The sequence below is a fragment of the Oncorhynchus mykiss genome, chromosome 20, assembly GCF_013265735.2.
Source record: "Oncorhynchus mykiss isolate Arlee chromosome 20, USDA_OmykA_1.1, whole genome shotgun sequence".
Classification (NCBI taxonomy): Eukaryota; Metazoa; Chordata; class Actinopteri; order Salmoniformes; family Salmonidae; genus Oncorhynchus; species Oncorhynchus mykiss.
The window spans coordinates 19,138,063-19,152,046 of record NC_048584.1 but is presented as its reverse complement, the minus strand read 5'-3'; the positions used below and the strand labels follow the sequence as shown (position 1 = coordinate 19,152,046).

The window sequence follows — 13,984 nt, the reverse complement described above, 5'->3', positions numbered from 1 at the left end:
AGTGAGCTGAGATAAGGCGGGGCTTTACCTAGCAAAGACTTGTAGATGACCTGGAGCCAATGGGTTTGGCGATGAGTATGAAGCGAGGACCAGCCAACGAGAGCATACAGGCCGCAGTGGTGGGTAGCATATTGGGCTTTGGTGACAAAACAGATGGCACTGTGATAGACTGCATCCAACCTAACAGATCCAGTTTGTGTTCAAATTGTTTGTGGGCTTGTGTAATTTGAGTGTAATACTGACATATATATCTATATATACTGTACCAGTCAAAAGTTTGGACACACCTACTCATTCAAGGGTTTTTATTTATTTTTACTATTTTCTACATTGTAGATTAATAGTGAAGACATCAAAACTATGAAATAACACATATGGAATGATGTAGTAACCAAAAAATCTTCAAAGCAGCCACCCTTTGCCTTGATGACAGCTTTGCACATGCTTGGCATTCTCTCAACCAGCTTCACCTGGAATGCTTTTCCAACAGTCTTGAAGTAGTTTTTAATTTGGTTGGGTCTAATTGTGTTGCAGCCCTGGTGCTCCATGTGGTTTGTTTGTATTTGTGAACAGAGCCCCAGAACCAGTTGGCTGAGGTGTTCATCTCCTTCAATGTTAGGGTTTTGTGATGGAAGGTTTGGGCATTGCATTCCTTTAGGTGGTTCTGGAATTGAATGGCTCTTTTCTGGATTTTGATAATTAGTGGGCAGGTATAGTCCTATTTCTGCTCTGCATGCATTATTAGGGGTTTTGCGTTGTACTCTGAGGATATCTTTCAGGACTCTGCATGCAGAGTCTCAATTGGGTGTTTTTCCCATTTAGTTCGTTCTTGGTTGGTGAGTGGACCCCAGACCTTACTGCCATAGACGGCAATGAGTTCTATAACTGATTGGAGTATTTTTTGCCAGATTCTAATTGGGATGTCAAATTATATGCTCCTTTTGATGGCGTAGAAGGCCCTTCTTGCCTCTCAGATTGTTCACAGCCTTGTGGAAGTTACCTGTGGTGCTGACGTTTGCTAGTTACCTCTGGTGCTGATGTTTGCTAGTTATCTGTGGTGCTGATGTTTGCTAGTTACCCGTGGTGCTGATGTTTGCTAGTTACCTGTGGTGTTGATGTTTGCTAGTTTCCTGTGGTGCTGATGGTTGCTAGTTTCCTTTGGTGCTGATGGTTGCTAGTTTCCTTTGGTGCTGATGTTTGCTAGTTTCCTTTGGTGCTGATGTTTGCTAGTTTCCTGTGGTGCTGATATTTTCTAGTTTCCTGTGGTGCTGATATTTTCTAGTTTCCTGTGGTGCTGATGTTTAGGCTGAGGTATGTGTGATTGTTTGTATCCTCTAGGGCAATTGTGTCTGGAATTAATTTATGCCAAATTGAGTCAAAAGCATTTTTGAATTTATCCCTGTTTTTCCTGTCTCTCTGTTTTCCTTGCTCCTGTTTTTCCCAGTCTCTGTTTGTTTCTAGTCCTCCTGGTTTCAACCCTTGCCTGTCCTGACTGCGTACCCGCCTGCCTGACCACTCTGCCTGTTCTGACTAACAGCCTGCCTATCCTCTTGTACTGTTGTGGACTCGGATCTGGTTTCTGACCCCTGCCTGGCCTGACCTCGAGACTACCTATCGTCTGGTACTGTTTGGACCTGGTTTATGAACTCTCGCCTGTCCCCGACCTGCTTTTGCCTACTCCCTTTGTTATAATATATGTCGGAGCTCTACCATCTGCCTCCTGTGTCTGCATTTAGGTCTCGCCTTGTGCCCTTAAAAATGCTGTCATTGAAAAAAATATATATATTTTTTTTACATTTGATATGACAAATATACTGTTCATGCATTCAACTGCTAAGTTAACACCTTCACTATTAAAATAAACATTTAGCCCAGAATGTCATCTAGGAGGGATTGGATTTGTTTTTGGCCAATTGTTCTTTGGTAGATTTCTACACTATTTCTTTAATCTATAGCATTTCTTAATAGCATGCAGTTTGTTGGGCTTTGATGCCTCATGTTTGAGTATTGCTCTGTTCAAGTAAGCTGTAATTTTGTCTGAAAGTAATGTAATTCTCTCTCTATGTCTCTCTCTCTCAATTCAATTTCAATTTAAGCACTTTATTGGCATGGGAAACGTATGTTAACATGGCCAAAGCAAGTGAAGTAGATGATAAACAAAAATTAACGGTAAACATTACACACAAAAGTTCCAAAAGAATAAAGGCATTGCAAATGTCATATTATGTGCAAACAGTGAAAGTACAAAAGGGTAAATAAACATAAATATGGGTTGTATTTACAATGGTGTTTGTTCTTCACTGGTTGCTATTTACTTGTGGCAACAAGAAGTCTCTCTGTCTCTCTATGTCTCTCTGTATGTCTCTGTATGTCTCTCTAGTTCTCTCACATACAAAAAGCAGTTGTTTTAGAATTCATACACCTTAATTTCTGGGCGAAAAATATTCCATACTCCCTCTCATGTATTATAGATACATCATTTCAACTTGTTGACTTCTGCTCTGGGGAATTGTGTTGAGGGAACACTTTGCAGACAAAATTAATAAAACGCATCATCATTAGCCATGTCAACAGCAGGCAACCCACTGATTTAGCTCATCTGGCATCCACTAGTGTGCCTGTGGGTTCTAAATTAAGTCCCCCAGATGGACCTAATCCCATTATGTTGCCAACAACAGGAATAACCTAATATCATAATCTAATATTGTCTGATCTTGAGCGCAGATGCCCCGGAGGGGATGTGCAGTATATCTTATAGACAACATAACAATTAGCCTCCACCAACCCACACCACCCCGCCCCGCTCCATGCCGAATTGTGCTACAGGGAATGGTGACCGAGGCAGAGCCGTGGTAGGTGGACTCAGGGGACACACGGAGGCCAGCTGGCCGAGCTACTGTACAGAATACCATGGCACAACAACACAAAGCACTCAGCAGGACACACAAACACACTCGCTGTGGCTTGTGTCTGTGTGTTCATGTGTCTGTGTGTCCATGTGCGTGTGCATGCATGTGCATCAGTGTGTGTGTGCTTGTGTGCATGTGCACATGTGTGTATGCGTATGTGTGTGTGCTTGTGTGTGTGTTTATAGCAATGTACAGTACAGTGACTCACCTTCAGAAGGTCTTTGGAAAAGTCTTGACCCTCATTCAGACCCTCCAGGTTGCCAATGAACTGTGTGCAGGACATCCTTTTTCCAATGTTCTGAAAAATATGACACACAGTACTTACTCTATGCTATTAATCTCTCGAGACAGACGGGTTGCCTCCCACAATGTACCAATTTTCCAGCATATAGTACATGTCTGTACTTAAGCCAACGCCAATTTGAGAGAGACGAAAGGGCGGAGTTGGGTACCTCAAAATCCGTCCAGAGCTCTGCTATAAACATTTCCGGTAGTTAGCTAGATGGAGCTCGTGGAGGATATATTCAATGAGTGTATTTTTGCAGGTGAGTAGTTTGCATGCGCCATGAAGTTAGCATTACAAGTTTACAACCACTGACTGACTGTGGAAAAAATGTGCCTAGCCATCTGCGTCCACATTGCATGACCACCTCGGTCATGTTTCAGAGGGGATTATTTTGAAGCCTGTCTACGCCAAACGTGTGATTTGTTGGAAGAGTTGTCTGCCTGAAGAGCACCCTCCCTGAATTGGCCAAGAAAATCCTACATAATTTCCAGACCTACTACTGTTGCCCTAGCTCTGGGATTTCCGAGACTACTATGCTATGTATACATATAATCTTTAAAAGTATCACTAATATCAGTCATCAAAAATATTTGAACCACAAATACATTCACAGATTTTTATAATTCATCAGACCTTCTGCAGCTCTCTAACAGCTATATTAGAATTAATCTTTGAAGGATGTTATGGGAAGAAATTACTTTAATGGACCTCATCCAAATGATTTAATCTAGCTGATGAGCTGAGAGTGTTAAGAGGAAGACTGTGCAAAGGACGTCACGCTGCTTGCTTAGCGAGTATCACTTCCTCCTGATTCGGCTCATACCGAGGCTCAACCCAGGACCTCTGCCTCACAAACACACGTCACCACCCTCCTGAAGCGTCTTACTCAGTCCTGCCATCAAAAATCTAGCTATTCGGCAGCGCAAGTGGAGACACTTCAGGCTGAGGACTTTCACAGATAGTGGAAATATTGATGAAAAGAGTCAATGACGATAAAGAGGAAGAAGAAGATGCAGGAGACTATGATGATCAGGATGACGCCAATGATGATGATGATGATGATGAAGAGGAAGAAGAAGATGCAGGAGACTATGATGATCAGGATGACGCCATTGATGATGATGATGATGAAGAAGAAGAAGATGATGACATTGGTGACTATGATGATGAATGATGATGATGAAGAGGAAGAAGAAGATGCAGGAGACTATGATGAACAGGATGACGCCATTGATGATGATGATGATGAAGAAGAAGAAGATGATGACATTGGTGACTATGATGATGAATGATGATGATGAAGAGGAAGAAGAAGATGCAGGAGACTATGATGAACAGGATGACGCCATTGATGATGATGATGATGAAGAAGAAGAAGATGACGACATTGGTGACTATGATGATGAATGATGATGATGAAGCACAGCGCTACAGTGCCTTCAGAAAGTAATCATACCTCTTCACTTTTTCCAAATTTGTTTGTGTTACAGCCTGTTACAGCCTGAAACATTCTCACCCATCTACAGACAACACCCCATAATGACAAAGTGGAAATGGGTTTTTAGAAATGTTTGCAAATGTATTGAAAATGAAATACAGAAATATCTCATTTACATAAGTATATATTGACTGCAAATTTAATTCAGGCTGTAAGACAACAAAATGTGGAATAAGTCGAGGGGGGTGAATACACTGAAGGGTATATCAGCCTGGCATCTCTCAATAGAGAGAGTGGGTTTTTCATCCAGCTAGCTCTAGCCCCTTCAATCAGAGATAAATGTATCCATATATTATATAAATGGCTCTGACTTAACTATCTGTAATCATTTGCAGAGGCTGCACATCACACCATGCAGCTGTAGATTGCCTAGATTTAGAGTTGTACTGAAATCAGTCTACAGCTTGATATGGACTGGATTTATGATAGTGTGTGGAGCACATTGTAATCAGGAGGCTGGTCCCAGATCAGCCTTCAATCAGTCTGGGGCTTTCCCCCCATAACTACCATTGTACTGAGTCAGTGGAGCCTGGGGGGATGGATCTCTGAAAATGGTCTCTACTCTAAACTCTAGGCTGAACTCACCTAACACGCACACACACACACGCACGCACACACACAGACTGAACTCTACTTACATGGCCATGCAGGTCTGTGTTTAGCAGCATCAGGGCACAGGTCAAGGTATGGACACCATCTGGATAAGAAACATATCCATCATATTCAGTGGTGGAAAAAGTACCCAATTTTCAAACTTGAGTAAAAGTAAAGATACCTTTGTAGAAAATGAAAAGTAACCCAGTAAAATACTACTTGAGTAAAAGTCTAAAAGTATTTGGTTTCAAATATTTTTAAGTATCAAAAGTAAATGTAATTGCAAAAATATTCTTAAGTATCAAAAGTAAAAGTATAAATCATTTCAAATTGATCATATTAAGCAAACCAGACGGCACAATTTTCATGTTTATTTATTTATTTACGGATAGCCAGGGTCTCGCCCCAACACTTGGACATCATTTACAAACGAAGCATGTGTATTTAGTGAGTCCACCAGATCAAAGTCAATAGGGATGACCAGGGATGCTCTATTGATAAGTGCGTGAATTGGAACATTTTCCAGTCCTGCTAAGCATTCAGAATATAACTTAAGTACTTTTGGGTGTCAGGGAAAAAGCATGGAGTAAAAAGTACATTATTTCCTTTAGGAATGTAGTGAAGTGGTCTAAGGCACTGCATCGCAGTGCTAGCTGTGCCACTAGAGATTCTGGGTTCGAGTACAGGCTCTGTCGCAGCCGGCCGCGATCGGGAGACCCATAGGGCGGCGGCACAATTGGCCAAGTGTCGTCCGGGTTAGGGGAGGGTTTGGCCGGCAGGGATGTCCTTGTCCCACCGCGCACTAGCAACTCCTGTGCCTGGCCGGGCGCAGTGCACGATGACACAGTAGCCAGGTGTACGGTGTTTCCTCCGGTGCAGCTGGCTGGCTTCCGGGTTAAGTGGGCATTGTGTCAAGAAGCAGTGTGGCTTGGTTGGGTTGTGATTCGCAGGACGCATAGCTCTCGAGCTTTGCCTCTCCCGAGTCCGTACGGGAGTTGCAGCGATGAGACAAGACTGTAACTACCAATTGGATACCACGAAATTGGGGAGAAAACAGGAATGTAGTGAGGTAAAATATGTTTTATATAAATAGTAAAGTAAAGTACTTTACACTACTGCATCTATTAACATGACGACTGAGCTGCCATATTTCTATAGTAACTATAGTAGACATTAGACAGTACTGTCCTCTTACCCTCAGAGGGTATACGTTTGGGGTTACAGTGCAGGTATCTCCTGGAGAAGTGAGCCAGCACCCGCTCTCTCTCCTGAGTCTCCCCCATCAGGGAAAACTGTCTGAGAAAGGCTCTGGAACACACATACACACACATTAAGCAGGATTACACTGTTTCTCAACCCCAGTCAAGTATCCAGTATCCTCAGGGTGGCCATTTTTAAGTTCCAGACCAGCGAAAACGCACCTCATTACGCACTTATTCATCTCATTCAACTACTTAATTAATCACCAAGCCCTTGATTAATTGATTTAGGAGTGTTATTTATGTGCTATAAACACTATTGGCCTATTAAGCTGCCATCACTCAACTTGCCACCAGAGAGCAGTATTACCATATATTAACTACAGTGACTGGATCAATGGAACACAAAATGAAGCCCAGTATCCCTTTTAAGGCAACGTATCCAAAACAATGTTTGTAATGTCTAGAAATCCAGTCACCAAGAACCAATTTATGGAAAACTGGTTTGTTTTTCGCGTTGATCAAGTCAGTCAGTCTGAACCCCTCACCTCAGAGCCTGGTCCACAGCAAGACCCTTGAAGTTAAAGAAGTGTAGATACTCTTCTGCAACCATACAACTGAAGTCATTGCTAGGGTAAGTGAGTGAGTGAGTGAGTGAGTGAGTGAGTGAGTGAGTGAGTGAGTGAGTGAGTGAGTGAGTGAGTGAGTGAGTGAGTGAGTGAGTGAGTGAGTGAGTGAGTGAGAGAGAGAGAGAGAGAGAGAGAAAAACATGTTAATCAGATACCAGCTTTCCCAGTCACACAGCGCAGTCGGTTTGAGCCTTGGAGACGAAAACTTAGGGCCGCGGAGGAAGACAGAGGTTTAAGATAAGTTCCAAACCAGGCTTATTATAGCAGTAAATGCTATATACATTGACAATGTATAGCAGCGCATAGTAAAGAGAGTGATTGATAACACACGAAGGCTAGTTGCCAGGTGCTCACTTTTTGCTGAGGTGGCGGGCCACGTCGGACTTCCTGAAGCCGTCCAGGGTGAAGAGGCGTTTGGCCAGGCGCTTAGCGGCCTCCCCGTTGGCACGGTTACCATTGGTGAGGGTGTCGCTGCTCCCCAGGCCCAGCAGCTCACTGAGGTCCCGGTCCAGCTCTGAGTCTGTCGCCAGACGAGCCTTTTCCCTGAAGGGGGAGAGAGGGACAGAAAAAGAGTAGGGGGTTACAAGGAGAAGGGGGAAAGAGAAGGAGAGATGAGTAGAGAGAGAGAGAGAGAAAGAACGAGATGGAGGGGGATAAAGAGGGAGGGGGTAGAGAACAAGAGAGGACAGGGAGAGAGAGAGGGAGTGGGAGGAAGAGAGAAAGAGTGAGGGGATGGGTTTATGAATGAGGATGTGGTTAATTTCTTCTCAGCAGCACTGTAACGCTTACAGCAATCCTGTCTAGTCAGGTCTATTGAAAAATAAAATAACTAGAACCTTCACTATTGTAGGGCACTTTTACTTTTGGTATGACACAATGATAATACAGTATATTAATACATTATACTGGCTCTTTCTTTAAATCAATATTTTCATGTAACTCTCTTCATGTAATCTCTTTCTCCCACTTATTAAGCTCCCTTGAAAGTATTAGAAGGTTCAGGAGTGCAGGCCGTACTATATCTGAATTATACTGTGATAATAATTGAAGCATTTTATGTCACCTTGGAACAAGGATGGATCTTTAAAAAATGGAAGATAACGGAATTAAGACCCGTAAGTTCTATCTGTTAGTAATAAATGGTTTTAAAATTATAGAGGACCATGCCACTGAAACACACACTCACATACTTTACCCAGACTACTAGGAAAATAACACAAGCACAGCACATCCAGACTTTCTTATCATCCCTGAGTCATACTTACCTCCACAGAGCAAACAGGCCATTTTATTAGCTGAATGAATGGCTACGTTACTGATCAATGACCAGACACCCCTGTATTATTTGGAGCCAGGCAAAAGAAGCAGATCAGCTACTAAATGTTTTGGTGTACTATGGTGTGCTTTCTGGACAGCAGCTACAGTAACTGTAAAGCACAAAGCATTCTAAGAAAATTTGAAAATCAGTCAGTCACACAGTTGGAGCTGCAGGCCGGTACCATATACTGTAGTCCCAACATTCCCCGCTACCTAGTCTGAGAGGAGAGGAAGGAAGAGAAGAGAAGGACTAGGGCTATCACCTCGACTGTGAGTTTGAGTGGCGAGTACAAAGGTACATATCGTCTTGGAGTGAGCCACGGCAACAGAACACAGAGCGGGCCTTCACTGTCGTACCTGTCCCCTCTCTGTTTTCTCTGCCAGAATGGCCAACACTACCAAAAATGTGGTGGACATTTTTTTTAAAGAACCCCTATCATTCACTGGGGTACACAGAAAAGGAGTGAATTAAAAGTGAGGGCCTACCTCTGCCTGAGATCAGTTTAATGAAGAACGATGAAAAGGTGAGGGCGTTCAATACCAACTGGTATCAAATGTATACAGGGAGCCCATTATCAAGCCACTTGTAATTGCATGTTATGATACTTTACATGCTGAACATCTTTTCTGGGATGCCGAAAACAATGCTGAATTATTTGATACCTTCCATCGCCTCATCCATTAAAAGTTAGATTAAAGAGAGAGGTTGATGCAGCACATTTTTTCACGTGGGCTCAAGTATTCTTTGCACTTTCAAAGATAACACATAATCACTCCGGACAGACACAAGCAAACTCATGACATAAATGTTGCAGCAGCCCAGTTGACACCTAAACATTAGAAATCTGACATGTTGTAGGGGATGAAAACAAGACTATCTTTCTGACGCGCCGCCCCCAGGTGGTAAGTGTAGGTAACAACACATCCGCCACACTGATCCTCAACACGGGGGCCCAGTCCCCTCCTGTCCTCCCTGTTCACTCACCAACAACGACGAGACAGCATATAGGGAGGAGGTCAGAGACCTGGCCGTGTGGTGCCAGGACACCAACATCTTCCTTAACGTGATCAAGAAGATGATTGTGGACTACAGGAAAGGAGTATGGAGCATGCCTCCATTCTCATGACGGGGATGTAGTGTAGTTGAGAGCTTCCTTGGTTCCACATCACCAACAAACTGACGTGGTCCAAGCTCACCAAGACAGTTGTGAAGATAGCAAAACCTATTCCCCCTTAGGAGACTGAAAAGATTTGGCATGGGTCCTCAGATCCTCAAAAGGTTCTAAAGCTGAACCATCGAGAGCATATTGTGCCACTGGTTGCATCACTGCCTGGTACGGCAACTGCTAGGCCTCCGACCGCAAGGCACTACAGAGGCTGGGGCCAATCTTCCTGCCATCCAGGACCTCTTTACCAGGAGGTGTCGGAGGAAGGCCCTAAAAATTGTCAAAGACTCCAGCCACCCTAGTCATAGACTGTTCTCTCTGCTACTGCACGGCAAGCAATACCGGAGCACCAAGTCTAGGTCCAAGAGGCTTCTAAAACAGCTTTTACCCCCCCTCTTTTTACGCTGCTGCTACTCTCTGTTATCTTTGCATAAGTCACTTTAATAACTCTTATCTACATCTACATATATATTACCTCAATTACCTCAACTAACCAGTGCCCCGCACACTGACTCTGTACCTGTACCCCCTGTATATAGCCTCGCTATTGTTATTTTACTGTTGCTCTTAATTATTTGTTACTTTTATTTCTTCTTTTTTTAGGTATTTTTCTTAAAACTGCATTGTTGGTAAAGGGCTTGTAAGTAAGCATTTCACTGTAAGGTGAACCTGTTGTATTCGGCGCATGTGACAAATACAATTTGATTTGATCATAAAACAGGAGAGCAACATCTGTCCGGTGAAGTCCACAAAGCAAATATTGCATGTAACAAACAGTTATGGGACCTGCAGCATGGTCAAGCAAGTTAATGTTTTTGACAACTACTGATTGAGAAGCATGGAGTTACAGCAATCGGCACAAAGACAACGGGAGCACTGCCTCCGCTATTCCAGCACCATTTCAACTTAAACATTTATTTAAACATCATTAAATCAACAAGGCTATACATGCTTAGTTTAATACAGTGAAAACAAACTTAAAGATACCAAAAATTATTTAGTCCAATCAATGTTGCTAAATATCATGTGGCTGTCCATGGTACTAATTTCTGTGTGTGTGCGTGCGTGCTTATGTGCGCGCACAAGTAAAACATTTTTTGGGGAACTCAAAATTAAACGCCAATCCTAATTAAACGCCAATCCTGACCTCTTCTCTTTCATGTTGGCAAAACAGTCTATGGCTGTGTACCCTTTAAGTTTTTGTTTTCATAGGCTACCTAGCTAAAACACTTAAAAGACTAACTTCCTCGCATGGGCAACAATGAACCGTTAAGTTAGCTAGCTAGCTATCGTGAGCCTACTAGGATACATCTAGGCTACATATTGAACTTCAATCGCCTTGGGGGAGTGGCACAATATATTAGTTTATAGTTAGATCTTCGCTATCATAACCTGTACAGAGAATTAAGTCAAAACCACAAGTCCAAATCCCCATCTCCATCCATGGCTTAGGAACAGACAAATTGAGCAAGCTAGCTACTGCTGGACATGAACACAAGCAGACCAGAAACGGACACGTTTTTCCGACAATGATGACATTTTGCTCAGGATGTGATTTGATGGTGTGAAGCCAAATCCAAACTGGCCTCCCTTGGGGTGGTGTTTTTCTGCGCCAGGACAGCCCACAGTTGAGCTCAGCTCAATGCTGATTGGTGGCATCAATCAATCAAATGCTACTGCGGCAAACTCTTTTGTTCCAGAGAGCATGGACTACACATACTGAGACAGAGGCATGCTGTTTCCCTCGCTCGATTTCTCTGGTGAGATTGACTTTACCAACACCAACACTTTACACTTTATATTTTTATTCAGTATTCTTAGCATGCTAGCTAACCCTAACCTTCAACATTTTATGGTAGAAATTGCCTAAAAGGTCATGTTACATCATGTTAACAACCAGCGGTTGAAAACTTTTGGAAATTATGTTTTGCTGTTATAATTTGTCAAATTGATGTCCTTAAATATTGAAAAAGATATCCAATGTTGAAATTCTCCAAATGGCATTTCCTTTCAGACGACTTTATGAAAGAAATTGCCTAATGTTAATCACCAATGGTGGAAAACTGCCGAAAACGATATATTGTGAGTAAAATACACAAAATCTTGTCTACTATTATTGAAAAAGATCTCTCATGGTCAAAATCTCCAAATTATACCGCCATTCTGTCCTTAAGTAGTTTTATGGTAGAAATATTCTCAAAAGTCATATTATATAATGTTAACAAAAAATGGTTGAAATCTTTTGGAAATCATGTTTTGCTGTTAAGATTCATCAAATATTGAAAAAGAACTCCAAGGTTGAAATTCTGCTAAAGACATTACCTTTCAGAATTCTTATTTTATGAAAGAAATTGCCTAATGTTAACCACCAATGGTGGAAAACTGACAAAAATTATATTTTGTGGGTAAGATACAGAAAATCATGTCAACTATAATTGAAAAAGATCTCTCATGGTTGAAATTCTCCAATTTATACCTCCAATCTGTCCTTTAGTAGTGTTATGGTAGAAATGGCATCAAAAGGCATATTATGTCATGGTATCCGCCAATGGTCCGTGTAAAATACACAAAATCGTGTCAACTATTATTGAAAAAGATCTCTCATGGTCAAACTTTCCAAAATGTACCGCCATTCTGTCCTTTATTAGTTTTATGGTAGAAATTGCCTCAAAAGTCATATTATATAATCATAGCAAGTGGTTGAACTTTTGGAAATTATGTTATGCTGTTAAAATAAGTCAAATTGATTTCCTCAAATATTGAAAAAGATCTCAGAGGTTGAAAAAGATATCCAATGTTGAAATTCTCCAAATGGCATTTCCTTTCAGTCTTGTTGTCATTTTATGATTGCCTAATGTGAGTCACCAATGGTGTAAAAATGACTGAAATTATATTTTTATGAGTAAAATACACAAATCGTGTCTACTACAATTGAAAAAGATCTCTCATGGTTGAAATTCTACAATTTATACCTCCATTCTGTCCTTTAGTAGTTTTATGGTAGAAATTGCCTCAAGTCATATTACATCACGTTAACAACCAGCGGTTGAAAACTTTTGGAAATTATGTTATGCTGTTAAAATAAGTAAAATTGATTTCCTCAAATATTGAAAAAGATCTCAGAGGTTGAAAAAGATATCCAATGTTGAAATTCTCCAAATGGCATTTCCTTTCAGTCTTGTTGTCATTTTATGATTGCCTAATGTGAGTCACCAATGGTGGAAAACTGACTGAAATTATATTTTGTGAGTAAAATACACAAAATCGTGTCTATTATTATTGAAAAAGATCTTATGGTTGAAATTCTACAATTTATACCTCCTTTCTGTCCTTTAGTAGTGTTATTGTAGAAACCCTTTTTAACTCTTTTAGCTAACCCTTCCCCTAACCCTAACCTTAATCCTTTACCCTAACTTCTAAACTTAACCCTAACCCTTAGCCTAGCTAATGTTAGCCACCTAGCTAGAATTGATAACATATGATACGTTTTGGAAATTCGGAACATATTGTACATTTAACAAATTTGGAACATATTGCATGTTTTGCAGAGTCGTAATATATCCTTCAAAATGGGTAATGGACATCCACCAATTAATACATACCATACGAAACATAACATATCATACTAAATGGAGTGTCTCGGCTTTATGTACAGAATCATATGAAAATCCAGGTTGAATCCCTAAACATCTTTGACCCCTGAAAGAAGCAGAGATGACAGAGAAAAGTGTACAGATGTCATCTAGATTCTATATTCATTCTATCGATTTATGACATTTTTCTGAAGAGCAAGGGTTTATTTAGTCTTCTAAGGCAACATATAATGACAGAAGAGAAGCTGCTTGTACTGTATCTAATTATAGACAAGTTGACTAACAAATAGCTTACCAAAATGTCAAATTATAAGCAGAAACATATCTAAATCGTTCCATCATCTCTGACTGTAGCCAACAGTGCATTTTCTATATTAGTAGATTAGGGTGCAGGCCTCAGATCTTCACTTTAGCACATACAGTACATGAGTGTAAAACATTAGGAACACCTGCTCTTTCCATGATATAGACTAGGGGTTCACAAACGTTTTCACTCAAGGGAACATGAAGGGGATGAGATAGGTTAAAGAAGGATTGAGAGGGTGAATGGGCAAGACAAACGATTTAAGTGCCTTTGAATGGGGTATGGTGGTAAGTGCCAGGCACACCAGTTTGAGTGTGTCAAGAACTGCAATGCTGCTGGGTGTTCACTCTCAACAGTTTCTCGTAAGTGTCAAGAATGGTCCACCAACCAAAGACATATAGACAACTTGACAGAACTGTAGAAAGCATTGGAGTCAACTAGGGCCAGCATCCCTGTGTATTGCTTTTGATACCTTGTAGTCCATGCCCC

At 41.3% G+C, this 13,984-nt stretch overlaps 1 protein-coding gene across 2 annotated transcripts in view; it reads right to left on the bottom strand.

Annotated features, from left to right (window-relative positions):
* The window catches only part of LOC110499153 (PH and SEC7 domain-containing protein 1), a 106,814-nt gene that overhangs the window by 49,649 nt on the left and 43,181 nt on the right, over positions 1–13,984 (bottom strand). For both annotated transcript variants that reach the window (XR_005037951.1, XM_021576100.2), the window contains exons 6-10: positions 7,470–7,658; positions 7,035–7,115; positions 6,483–6,595; positions 5,332–5,390; positions 3,118–3,207 (exon numbers count right to left, since the gene is read on the bottom strand). Coding sequence is in view for 1 of the 2 variants with exons in the window: in XM_021576100.2 (XP_021431775.2) it covers positions 3,118–3,207; positions 5,332–5,390; positions 6,483–6,595; positions 7,035–7,115; positions 7,470–7,658 (532 nt within the window). In the remaining variant the exon portion in view is untranslated. The remainder of the gene's footprint in view (positions 1–3,117; positions 3,208–5,331; positions 5,391–6,482; positions 6,596–7,034; positions 7,116–7,469; positions 7,659–13,984) is intronic.